At 44.6% G+C, this 13,099-nt stretch overlaps 1 protein-coding gene across 1 annotated transcript; it reads right to left on the bottom strand.

The window, feature by feature from the left end:
* Nucleotides 1–1,841: 1,841 nt before the first annotated feature.
* LOC135388137 (cell growth regulator with EF hand domain protein 1-like) lies at nucleotides 1,842–13,023 on the bottom strand. Its single transcript, XM_064617494.1, has 4 exons — nucleotides 11,428–13,023; nucleotides 10,182–10,268; nucleotides 9,203–9,315; nucleotides 1,842–2,145 (listed from the first exon to the last, which is right to left on the bottom strand). The coding sequence occupies exons 1-4, from the start codon at nucleotides 11,607–11,609 to the stop codon at nucleotides 2,030–2,032; spliced, it is 498 nt and encodes a 165-aa protein (XP_064473564.1). The 5' UTR covers nucleotides 11,610–13,023; the 3' UTR covers nucleotides 1,842–2,029.
* Between the last annotated feature and the right edge of the window lie 76 nt (nucleotides 13,024–13,099).

Here is a 13,099-nt window from a genome sequence, read left to right as displayed (position 1 = left end):
TGTATGTCAAAATGTTAACTTTTCTGTGTTATTCTACATGTCTTTGGGAGTATATCAAACTTCTGTTTTATTTTTTTTTTTGCATTGCTCCTGTTACTATATCACTTTTCGGTATGTAACGCAGATGATACCTTACGCAGTTATGGGAGTGGTTCTTTGATGAGATTCCCCAAAGTCTTTTGGAGCTTCTTTTTACCTTTTGTGCAGTATTTTGCATGCGGATTCGCAGTGAATGCGAACTGGTATTTTCCAATATCACCAGCCATGGCTGCATGTTTTCTTTTTTTTTTTTTCATATTTCGTGTTTGTTTTTGTTTTCTCCTTTTTTTTTCTTTTTTGTGAGCATTGCTGTTTTTGTATTAGTTTCTTTTACCAGCAGCAGCGTTGCCGGGCAAGTCTACAAATGAGAAATGCAGATTTTACCACGCAGTGTTTTGGTTTTAGACGTGTCTGGTCTGGCGGTGGTTGGGTTTAGACCTTGCACATTTGCTTCACCAGAGAGAGAAATTGCTGTAAACTTTTTTTCACTGGATTGAATTTCATTATAAACTGTAATGTTTCGCAGACTTAGATATATAAAATCACCGTTTTTGCAACTTCCTCCAGTCATTGTGGGCAACCATTTTTACCCTCCACTGCATAATGTATCATATATGATATATACACAAACTTTGTTGACGCTAGCCTGAAAACCTCCCAGATATTGTTAAAATTCGAATATTCTTATTTCAATGGTACCACTGCACTGGGAAACAATTTTTTACTGCCAGAAAAAAAAAAAAAAGAAGAAGAAGAAGAAGCGAAATATAAGATGAACGCGTCATGACATTAATGACATACCAGTGAGCGTTCTCTTCTTCATCCATACGTAATTCGAATTATGGTGTGGTCTAAAATCATATTAGCTTGTAACGTGTTTAGCATGGAAGGCTTACGTCGTCACGTGGTTTGAATCCGGGCTCCGGCTGATGCGTCCGGGTGTTTCTCTAGGCTTTCCGAAGACGCTTGAAGAAAAATGTCGGCACAGTTCCCTGTGAAGTCGGCCCAGGACGCACGGCCCCCCTGCGGTAGTCGTGACGTTGACCACCTGAGCGTCGACGACTACGGCAAGCCGTTCCATCACCGTATACGTCATCACTTTATGTCGCGTTCTTTAGTCTGCTATGGCTACTGTCTGCATAAACCAGCTAGATTCATTTCAAGGCAAGTCCAAGACGCTATGCGAGTAGGTGAGCTATCTGCGCAGCTCCCCAGTTTCCCTCTCTTCTCTATTGCCGGTCGAGCGACATCACGGACCCCTCTCCCAAATATGGGCGTCTGAGCACAAGGTCAGGCAACCATGGTTTCTTCTGTAGATTAACGCGGAGTACCATGGCGTGCTTGACGGTCACCTTGAGGTTGTTGATTCCGAGTATAACGCAGGCGAAGCAACTGAGGCTATGAGCGGCATACAGACGTGTACAGATAAAGGGTGGACAGCAGTAAGGAGTGGGAGACGAGGTATTTGCTTGCGACCTGGGCCGACTTGACGGGAAACCGTGCCGACGCTCGTTTGGCAAGTCTGACGCAAAACACAGGGACAATCTCGGACAGCTCAGCCGGTGGTATAGCAAGCGAACCCACGACTTCACCAGGTCATCAGCATGACGGACGACCTTCACCGACGAATAATCCCTTCCCTTGTGAATGGACAGACACTTCGTCACGTGACTTCTCCAAACTTCGCTTTCTCCAATGTGCAGAGAGGAACTTATCGTAGCGACGTTACCAATGGCCATGCGAGGAGCAATCGGCTATATAGGAACAGATGGCGGAGGGGAAGACAGTGAAGACTGTACAGGTCATTTTTCGACCGGACGACTCAGACATGAACCTTTCTTTATTTTTCTATATCGAACGTGTATATGCGAAATCTATGCAGTCCATCGCAAGAGGAAGAACTTTTTTCTTTTTTTTTGCTCATGGAGTGAGCCCTTTACCGCAGTTTGTTTTAGTCCCAAATGACAAACACACGGTGGTTTTTCCATCTTCATGTACCACTAGCGCTTCGTCTCTTTTCCATTTCGTTTTGGAAAGCTAGTAGTTCTCCGTAGTTGAGGAAGCCGTCGAGGTCCTTGTCTGCTTCCAACGTCGTGTCAACGCCCTCTGACTCAAACAAACGAAGGAAACAGTGTAAAATAGCAACAAGGATCATGCGCATGTCGACAATTTCTTCTATCGCACTCATTAATTAACGAATTATTAAATGGGCACTAAAGAGCAAAAATGTTTCCTCGCGGAATGACACTGGAGGAGCGGTGTTCATCCGTTGAGTCGTTCGTGAATGAATGAGCGAAAGAAATCGATAATTTAAGATTCCCCTATTTCTCTCTCTCTCTCTTTCTCAAGAAGCCCGAAAGTGCAGAGCGGCCTCTGATTGGTCGCCTCAAACGATCCCCCGCGATGATTGCACGAATCGTTTGAGGACGACCAATGGTCGTGACGTTGCCCACCTCTGTGAGGCCGACAACGGCGAGCCCTTTCACGAGCACCACCAGGACGACCAATGAGAGAGCGTTCCACACTTTTGAGCCTCCTTCAGAAGGAGAAAGAGAGCGGGAAAGCGTGAATTGCGTTTTTCTTTGTTTTGTTTTTTTAATTTTTCTATGGATCATAAATCAGGAACGACGCAACGAATGACTCCCGCTCTTTTCGTGTTTCTCTCGAGGTAACGGTGTCAAGGTAACGAGGTCATTCTCAGAGAAGAAATTTTTGCACTTTAGTGTGCCTATTGAAAAATTTGTTCCTGGGGTTACCCCAGAGCCTAATGTCCTAGCGCATTATGGGATGTTTGTGGTATCCCAGGGACTACGGTCACCACAGGACCTCGGGTTAGCCCAGGGCCAACGGTTACCCCATCACCTAGGGTTATCTCAAGCCCTGGGGGGTGACCACAGGAACAATTTTTCAGAATAGGGGACACTTTAAGTACACTCTAAGAAAAAAATTATAATTTTCTACCCATCTCGGTAGAGCTCCATTGCAACCACATTTCTACTCAAACCTTGCTTTGGTTAAAAGCTTGTGTTTAAAAGTGGGTAAAAGCTTGGTTAGGAAATTCTACCATTTTTGTCTTAGAGCAAATGTGAGAGAGAGGAGCAAGGCAAAGGGACGCCGCCGCTTATGGTAGAGGTACTGTCGTTCTACCACATTGGGTAGGAAATTCTACCGCTTTTTTTCTTAGAGTGTAGTAAAGAAAATACGTTACTTCCCATTAGATGTTACACTTCTGACAAAAGCGCATGTCTGCACACGCTATTGAACAAAAGAGGAATACTAGCCATTAATGAACAGAATATCGTAAGTGCACTCTAAGAAAAAAAAGAGAGTAAAATGGGGAGTAATTGCAGCTTCTACTCCCCTATTTATTTATTTATTTCAAAAAACCCCAAGGGTCCGGAGGACATTACATGGGGGGTGGGAACATTATATTGGAACACATCATGGAACATTGAGAATGGAAACAGTAATAACAGAAATAAACAGAAAACAGAAATAAGGAAACAAAATAACAACATCTTGGAAGAACAGGATAAGAACAATACAAGTAAGTATACAAAGCGATAAACTCAGCAATACAACAGAACGAACACTAGTATTGAAGATGAAGAAAGTGAGAGAGGGAGCTACGGAAAACTGTATGGTCGTCAATGGTAGCGATTGATGATGGGAGGTTGTTCCACTCAATGGTAGTTGTGCAAAAAAACGATTTGGAGAACGCGTTAGTAATACAGAGGAACCGAGTAACCTTGTTAGTGTGATCAAAGCGAGGAAAAATGACACTCGAGCGTGTGATGGGTGATTGTCGAGCAGGCAAGGTGAAAAAAAATCTATGGTAGAGGGTTAACTTGGCGAAGCGACGACGATGTTCGAGCGGCTCGAGGTTGAGACTTAGTTTTAACGCGGAAACAGAGGTAGTGAAAGAGTAATCGTTGACAATGAAGCGGGCAGCTCGATTTTGAATGGCTTCGATTGCATCACAGAGATAGTTTTGAGGAGGGTCCCATATTGCGGATGCGTATTCAAGCTTGCTTCGTACCAGAGTGGTGAAAGTTAGAAGCTTGAGATGGACAGGTGCCGATCTTAGGGTGCGTCTGACAAAGCCCAAGGAGCGAGAAGCATTGGCCACGATGTGATTAATGTGTTCATTCCAAGTTAAGTTCGAAGAGAGATGAACGCCAAGATATTTGTAGGAATCTGCTCTGGTTAATACTAAATCGCTAATTGTGTAGCAGAAGGGAGGGAGATAAGAAACACGTCGGCGAGAAAATGTCACGATGCAGCACTTAGATATATTCAGGGGCATTTGCCACTCATCACACCAGCACTGAATTAGGGCAAGGTCGGTTTGTAAGGATTGTTGGTCAGTAGAAGAGTTGATCTGCCTGTATACAACGCAATCATCGGCGAATAGTCTGATAGTGGAAGATATGCCTGAAGGAAGGTCATTAATATATATGAGGAATAGGAGGGGACCAAGAACTGAACCCTGAGGAACTCCCGAAAGGACAGGGACAGATGGAGATATGCGGTTATTACATGAGACTGCGAACGAGCGCTTATAAAGAAATTGAGTTAGCCAACGGACGACAAGCGGGTCGAGATTCAGGAGAGAGATTTTGTACATAAGCTTCGGGTGAGGCACCATATCAAAGGCTTTGCGGAAATCTAAGAAGACGGCGTCGGTCTGATGGTTGTTGTCAGCGTTTAAAAATATGTCATGAACGAAACAAGCTAGTTGAGTTTCACAAGAATAGTATTTACGGAAACCATGCTGCAGCGGGTAGAAAAACACTTTTTCCTCAAGGAATTTGACTAAGTTTGAGAAGATTATGTGTTCAAGAATTTTGCATGCGATACAAGTTAGAGAAATGGGGCGGTAGTTATTAACGTACTGACTGTTACCGGATTTGAGAATGGGGACGACAATCGCTGTCTTCCAGTCCCGCGGCAACACGGATTCTTGAAGTGACTGTCTAAATATGCAACATAGCAGTTCGCTTGAAATCACTTTCGTGTTGTATAGTACTTTAGAGTTAATTGAGTCAGGACCAGAACTTGAGGACAGCTTGAGTGACTCAATGATCTTACAAATTCCGTGGGGGCTGATATCGATGGGCATCATGGGAGAAGAAAGGTTCATGGAAGAAGGGATCACTGGTAATAAAACTTGTGAGCAACCGTCGTCCGTGTTAAAGACAGACGAAAAAAATGAAGCAAACTCGTTGGCACATAGATTGTCCGGGATGACCTCCCCGTTGGGGTAGGTTAGGCTAAAGGAGTGAAATTTAGGCGGGGACAGAACTTTCCAAAATTGTTTAGGTTTGTTCACCAGGAGTGAAGGGAGGTCAAGGTTGAAGAACTTATGTTTCGCTTGTTTTGTCGCGCGCACGTACGCACGTGCACATTCATGAAATTTGGCCCATGATACATCATCGCCACGGCGCTTTGCGATCCTGAAAAATCTCTTTTTCTTGTTTAACAGTGTTTTGAGATTTTTCGTAAACCAGGGATTGTGGTCGTAGGATTTTATCTTTATTTTTGGAATGTAACGCTCAGTAAGGTGATTTATGTTGTCGCGAAAGAGGCACCAGTTTTCTTCGACGGAGCGTGGTGAAGCGTCGTGGAAGAAATTATCATACAGAGTAACGAGACCCTCGTTAATTGCTTGGAAGTTTGCACGACTGTAGTCGTAAATGGTTTTAGCAACGAATTTGCGGATATTCGAACGTCTTGAGGATATATCGAAGAATATGTTCTTGTGGTCACTGAGACCATTGGTGACATGCAAGGAAGCAACGTGCTCGGGATGGGAAGTCAAGACCAAGTCGAGTGTTGCCTGGGAGACAGAACATACCCTGGTAGGGTTTGTGATAACCTGGGACAAGTTAAATGTGGAGCATAAGTCGACAAATTGAGCCTCTTGAGAACGCCCGGAAGGAATACACTGCTGAAGATCCCATTTAATCGTAGGATAGTTGAAGTCCCCCACGAGGAAGATACGACATGAAGTATGCTCCTGCGTTATGAGAGATAAGTCGTCGCGGAGATTTGAAAGAAATGATGGGTCATTCATGTCAGGTGGTCGATAACAAACGCCGAGAACGCAAGGGGGAAAGACGTGTAACAATTTAACCCAAATGATTTCGAAATTGTTAGGTGTGGGTAGAAGTGAAGGATACAAATAACATTTGGTGGCAAGAAGAACGCCTCCACCCCTTCTATCCCGACGATCTTTCCTAAAAATGGTGAAGCCAGGAAGAAACTTTGATAGTTCTTCATTGGAGACTGAGTCAGATAGCCAAGTTTCGGTAAGGGCAACAATATCGGAAGAGCTGGAACGAATAATGGATTCAACCTGATCCAGCTTGGGTAGTAAGCTGCGAATGTTAGTGAACATTACAGATAGACATGAGGCAGATGATACAGTTGTGACGGGTTTGCTGTTACGTACAGGCATTAGCTATGGTATAGATTCCTTTACGGAATTCGTTGCAGTGTCGAAGTAGAAGGATTTGCGTCCCACTATCAGTTTATCATGGCGTAACTTAAAGGCTTCGTTTAGTGATTTCCCAAATTCGACAAGGCGGCGGCGGGCTAAACGGGTGTCCCTAGTCTGGGATTACTCCCTATTTTAGTCCCCTAACCCGACATTTAGTCCCGACATTTACTCCCCAGGACTGCAAATCGTCACTAAACTTCGCGCATGGTCTCCTGAATGCAACAGTCTACGTAAATATGTGCCCTTGGTCAATTTGAGCGGCATAAGGCTGTATAACTCAGACAACGTAGCAATATTCTAACCACACAGAGTAAGAAACAGTTAGCGCATCTTTCTCCGCAAATTGTGCCCTATGTAAGGCGCAAGATTTTATATCACGCGATATATCACGGTTGACGGTTTGCTTCAAAGTATTTTCATGCATGTACACGAATTATGTACTTGGGACTCTTGCAACTTGCAAGACTTGGACAAGTGCGCGGGAAATGCAGTTTACACTCTGTGACACTCATTTACTTCCGTGCATTTACTCCCGAAAGGGACTATTTTTTTGTGGCAAGGCATTTAGTGCCCCAAAAGGAGTTAAAGTACTCCTTTTTTTCTTAGAGTGTGGTAGCTCTGTGACGTATTCGAAGTTATTGCGTGCATGCATTCTATTGCACCATCTTTCTGCCTATAAAGTAAGTAAAAGTAAGTAACTAAGTAAGTATTATCCCCCCCCCCCTACATAAAGTTCTATCCGCTCCACTTCACTTCAGAGAGCTCTATACACACTTTTGACCTCTTCACCCAGCACTATACTGCTTGGTAATAAGGCTGTCATTCTTAGCAGAACCTTGAATTTTATGAGAGACATCGGAATTGTTAAACTTTTGTCGTTTTAGTGTGATGATAATATTTGTGCTCTATTTTAACCAAACATCGTGTTTAATTCTAGCCAGGGTGTCGAACCGAAACCGAACCCGAACCGAAAACCGTACGCGAACCGTTACTTTTGCCGGAACTGAACCTGAACCCGAACCGAAATTTTCATGACACTGTTGAACCCGAACCGGAGCAGAACCGGAAAAAACAAAACGGTTCGCAACAAAACGGTTCGGACATAAAAGAAGTCCGAAGCCTCAAGTGCCTCCCAATACCCGAACGAGGACACATTGGTCTCCATATCATGGATTTCCCAAATTTTCATCTAGCTGTCAAACGAGGACTCAGCGCCTTTTTTAACATGTTGAAGCGCATTGTCCTTGTGGGCGCGGCGGCAACCGCCCCACTCACGCGCTGTGAAGTCTGCTCTTGAGATAGGAAGCGCCACCCGGACGAATGAAGCAGGGATAGAGGAGGCCAGTTGTGTAGCTCTATAGGACGAATATGTGATTAAGCAACCGCCCAAAATTTCTCTTTACACGTGAGAGTAAAAGTTAAACAAGTCAGAAACATGGGAAGTGGAGAAGGAGCGTACGCAGAACGGTGCCTGTTTTATTGGTCGTGGTTTGAGAAGTAAATGTTGTTCTGCTTTCTGGTAGTGCAATTGTGTCGTGACACGCTGCCTTTGTGTTGTGGATTAACGGGTACACTGCTGGTGAGCTCGGACAGAGCAAGGCTGGAAGACATATTTTCGGCATGATTCAGTATGATTACAGACCGATTCACGCTGCGAATTCAGTGTGCCAGCAAGTACCGCCGTCTATGTAAAATACTGTCCATCTTGTTGGGCTTCCTTTAAGCGTATCTACTGGCACTGTGTGTGTGAAAAAAAAAAAAGAAAGAAGAAAATATAGATTTTGGGAACAGAAAGTATCAGGACTACACCGCTCCATCAGTATGGACGCTATTTGCAAGTATTGATCCCTTTCTCCTTTCTCTCGCTTTCAATGAACAGCAGTAAGCTATTAGCCACGCATATCCTGATAAAAGTAGTTCTATGAGAGATAAAAAGTGGAACCGGTTCGATTTTCGGCTTGTCCGAACCGGAACTGAACCAGAACGAAATCCAAGCAATCCGAACCCGAACTCGAACCGAACCCGTATTTTTTTTTGCGGTTCGACACCCTGTTTTTAACTACAGTCACATCCGTATCACTGTTATGGCGCACTATGACCTTATAGCCGTGTAGGAGAAAAAAACCTAGTCCACCATCTACATACGCCATTGAAATTAAGAAGACACAATAGCGCGCATGGAGAAATACTGCAGCGCCACCATGAGGGAGGACTCGCGTAGGGTCATGCGGCCAGTCTTAACAACCAATACGGAAGCAGAGTGAGTGTGACGCATTACATTATCTGCCGGAGGAGGGAGAGTGACGTCTCTGTCATCCTATCTGCGGCGCAGTAATATCTTGAGAGCTGATGGACTAGATTTCTTTTCCTTCTTAAGTTGAACACGACGATGGTTGTCGATGCGCCATAGAACCTCCAATCATCCTCCTCATCATAAAGTTTTTAGTGTACCAACCCTCCGAGCTTCAACCCCCCCCCCTTCTTTCCTCTCCTGCCCCCTCCTGCGATCGACACCCCCGCGAGCGCTTTTGAGTAAATTTGGGGGTGCGGGGACTAAGAAAATGGAGTAAATGCTACTTAGGGTAAACTATAATTGTTCTCCAATTTGCCTCTTTCTTCCTTAGAGTGAACAGTCCTTAGGAAAGCACGACATATCCTTACCTATGAACTCTTCCAATGTAATAACATTTTCCGGGCTCATGTGGTCGACGTGCATGGTTGCGGCTAGCAATTCCAAGCCGTCCAGGAGTCCGTTGTCGTCGAAGTCATGCATTCTGCGAGGGACGATGACAGCCATGATCATATCTAGGGTTCGGATTTATCCGAGAAAATCCGAATAAACGTACTCCGGTAAAATTTTAAGCAATACGGATTAATAATAAAAAAAAAAAAACTCCGCTTGGCAGATGTGTTCCCTGATAACCGGGTTAATGTTGTTGGCCTCCTTTTGTGTCCTGGGTTTGTGCTGACCTGGGATACCGGCCGCACCGCAACATAATAATCGCGTTTCAGTGACCTAGCGTTTTCTTCTGCGGTCATCTCGACCACTTGAGGGTTCACCGCCTGGGGTTTTCCTAGTCTGTTTCTCCTATTTCCTTTTCCTACACGTGACCTAAGCAGTAAAATAAGCATCGAACCGAGGTCATGAGGAGTGGTCTTTTTGAAGAAAGGCCAACTAGTTGTAGTGCTGACGACAAGATGGGACGCAAACGAAAGCTGCTCTGCAACTACGTCGTGGGGTACCCTGATTTCGAAGAGCTCACATCGTCCCGCGATCGCGATGCAGAGGTTGTCGTATGTAAGAACTGCAGCATAACAGTGAACACTGTACGCGGAAAGGGTGCACTGAGAATTGCGGAACACCTCAGTGCGCGTCGCACGAAATGTAGTTAAGCTTGTGTCTCTTTAGCGTTGAAGCAATAAATGTGACAGCTGCGTTTTCGTCGTCAAGTTTTCTCCGAATTTCGGATATAAACTGAGCTGTAAATCATAAACTCCGAAAAACTCCGTATTTTTTTGAACAACCAACAAACTCCGAAAAACATCCTTCGGTAACGCCCAGAAATAAACTCCGAAAGCCCGGAACCCTAATCATATATCATATCATGGTAGACTGCATACAAAATATGATTGAACATACCGGAAAAAGTAGAAAATAGCCTCGTTGGAGCTGAGGGTCCCGTCTATATGCAGTTCGGCAATGTGGGCGTAATCTTCTTTCAAATGACTGCGGACAAATAATGAAGAAATCAACAGGGTACATGAAAGAGCCAATTGTTGGAAGGATCGACAAGAACAACAACTACATGAATAACGATGGGATAAGGACACACACACACACACATACATTGGATGATGATGAGGTGGGTGATTCACCGCCGCTGCAAGGCGGTACACTGCCCGATTACACATTGGGAACGGATGAGGGGATGATGATGAGGGGGGCACTTTCAGAGAGCCGTCACCAGACCAGTGGATAAGTGGAGGCATGAGAACGAAGTCAATGTGTGGTAGCTAAATTAGCCTTGTGTGAAGAACATTATTCCGCAAGCCTCTATCAAACTTTGGGTTGCTATAGTCGTGTTCAACTTAAGAAGGAAAAGAAATGTAGTCCGTCAACTCGCAAAATATTACTCCTCCTCAGATAGGATGGCTGGGCACAGAGAAGTCACGCTCGACCCTGCGCGAGATAATGTAATCCATCATAATCACTCTGCTTCTATATTGGCTGCTAAGACTGGCCACATGAAACACGTCGCGTGGTGGCGCGCTGCAGTATTTCTCCTGGCGCGCTATTGCGTCTCCTTATCTCCAACGGCGTATGTAGTTGACAGACTACAGATTTCTTTTCCTTCTTAACTCTTTCAAGCACAACATTTTTATGCAATATGAAGCAGTGGCTGCTAGATGGGTATATTTGGCCAAAACTTTATTTCAAAACAGCTCAAACGGGTAGAAACCTTGCGCAGCATCAACAGCGCGTTCAACATTCGCATACATTCGCCGGCTATAGGCACTGCCTTGGTGGTACCACGGTCCCTTGATACCCGTTTCCCTATACCGGGTTCATGTACGTTGTGTTCATGCGTGACCCTTGTTTGTGCCCAACATTGCTTGTATTGATTTGCGGAATGCACTTATGTGACTCAATCAAAAATGGTACATATTATAAGGACAACGGGTGAAGTAATGCAAAAGTAACGGCATTACTTATCAGAAGTAACGGCGTTAGTAACGCGTTACCTACTACCGCAACAGTAACGAATAAAGTAACACGTTACTTTTTGAAAAAGTAGTGAGTAACGGTAGTGCACTACAAAATAAAAGTAACTTCCCCACCTATGCTACCCATTCAATACGTCAAGTACAACATGAGAGATACTTACTCCAGATCACGGATGAAGCGGAACGCTCCATATTTCTCTCTGATTGCCTTGACCTTCTCTTCCGCATCTTTCTTAAGGTTTCTCTCCGTTCCGTGGGAAACCACTAGCGGCATCATCGCCACAAGCAACACAACTGCTGCGACGTTAGTTGCCGCCATGGTTCGGACGAACACGTTTGTCATTTAAGGCAGCGTGTCGTTTTCAGCGCCGGGTACCGGACGTAGACTCCAGAAGCGGAAGCGGCAACTTCCTATGTGCACTGGTTTTAGAACAGCGTCGCTTAGGGCCAGTTTCACCAACAGCGGATAAGAGCTGGTCCGCGATCGAGCGTCCCTTAACTTGAAATTATACTACTCAACCGTCGCTATAGCGTTACTGGAATTCTCCTTACGTCACTAACTAACGTTATTTACGAAAGGACTGACGGCTAACTTCAAGTTTAAGAGACGCTTGATCTTGGTTTAAACTTAATCAGGGCTGTTGAAACCGGGCCTTAGACATTGATCGAACAGCGCATACCACCACATTCACCGGACACCCTGGCAGATTTATCAGAGGGGCTTCACGCTCGGTGACAAAAGAAGGCCAGAATTGTTTTTCCTTTTTCTTTTTTGTCTCAGGCAGAGGCAACGATGCCGTTGTTGGCCTCACGTCTGTATGTTGTTGGCCCCGCGATGATTGGACAAATCGCTTTGCGGCGACCAATGAGAACGTGCTTCGCAATTTCGGCTTTCTTGAGAGAGAGAGAGAGTGAGAGAGGGAAGGAAGGCGTAAATTGCGTTTTTTTGTTTTTTTCTCTCTATCGATCATAAACCACGAACGACGCAACGGATGACTGCCCTCCTTTTTGTGTTGCTAACGGCACCTTTGATTCCGTGACGAGACATTTCTTCGCTTTGTGCCCATTTTATTACTAGTTAAGCTACATTTTCGAAGCGGCCAGGTAGTCAAAACTGCCTTTGTAAATATTGCAATGTAGTTTAACTACATTTCTATCACCTGGCCAAGGGCGCCTCGATCGAGAGCAGCACCACAAGACGACACCCCGGATTAGATTTTTTTTTTTCTCCCCAAGAATCTCATCTGCACCAGAAGCCAAGTTTACTGACACTGTCCTGCACAGCTGTCTAACTATTTAAAGAGAAAGTTGCTTCCTAACGAAATTGAAATAAATATGTCTGGCGGGAGCACTCGACTACAAACAACTTCCATGCGAGCCTCTCTCGCCCGAAATAAACGCAACTGCAAAGTTGTGTATTTTGTGGCGAGCGCTGGCGGCAGACTTCCACCCTCGGTAACCTAACTACTGTAGTTAACTGCAGGAAAACTAAGCGTATAGTTGCAAATAGATTCGACCAACTTTACTTTCTCACCATGACCGTTACGTAGTTGCACTAAATTAACAACGTGTAGGTAACTCTACTGCCCATTGCTGCTTTGGATCAACTTTTCGTGCCATACACGAAACAGTAAATGGATAGAATGCGTTCAGTGCTTCTGAACAAGTAGAGTTACAAAAAAGAAGCAAAAGGAGCAAAAACCCTTCGCATGCGGTTATCCACAAGCTTTACGAAAATATTTTGACTCGTGTTAACATAACGCAACATTTGTGCGCATCTTTCATATCATATCATTCACATCATATTTCATATCATATCATAGCATATATATC

This window comes from Ornithodoros turicata, chromosome 3 (genome assembly GCF_037126465.1).
Source record: "Ornithodoros turicata isolate Travis chromosome 3, ASM3712646v1, whole genome shotgun sequence".
NCBI lineage: Eukaryota > Metazoa > Arthropoda > Arachnida > Ixodida > Argasidae > Ornithodoros > Ornithodoros turicata.
The sequence above is the reverse complement of the archived record's forward strand: the minus strand, read 5'-3'. Positions and strand labels throughout refer to the sequence as shown.

Excerpts from the sequence above, each read along its gene's own strand:
- LOC135388137 (XM_064617494.1), bottom strand. The coding sequence starts at position 11,609 with ATGACAAACGTGTTCGTCCGAACCATGGCGGCAACTAACGTCGCAGCA. Across the intron at positions 9,316-10,181 it reads GCTATTTTCTACTTTTTCCG|AATGCATGACTTCGACGACA; the intron begins GTATGTTCAATC and ends CGTCCCTCGCAG. Across the intron at positions 2,146-9,202 it reads TACATTGGAAGAGTTCATAG|AGGGCGTTGACACGACGTTG; the intron begins GTAAGGATATGT and ends TGTTTGAGTCAG.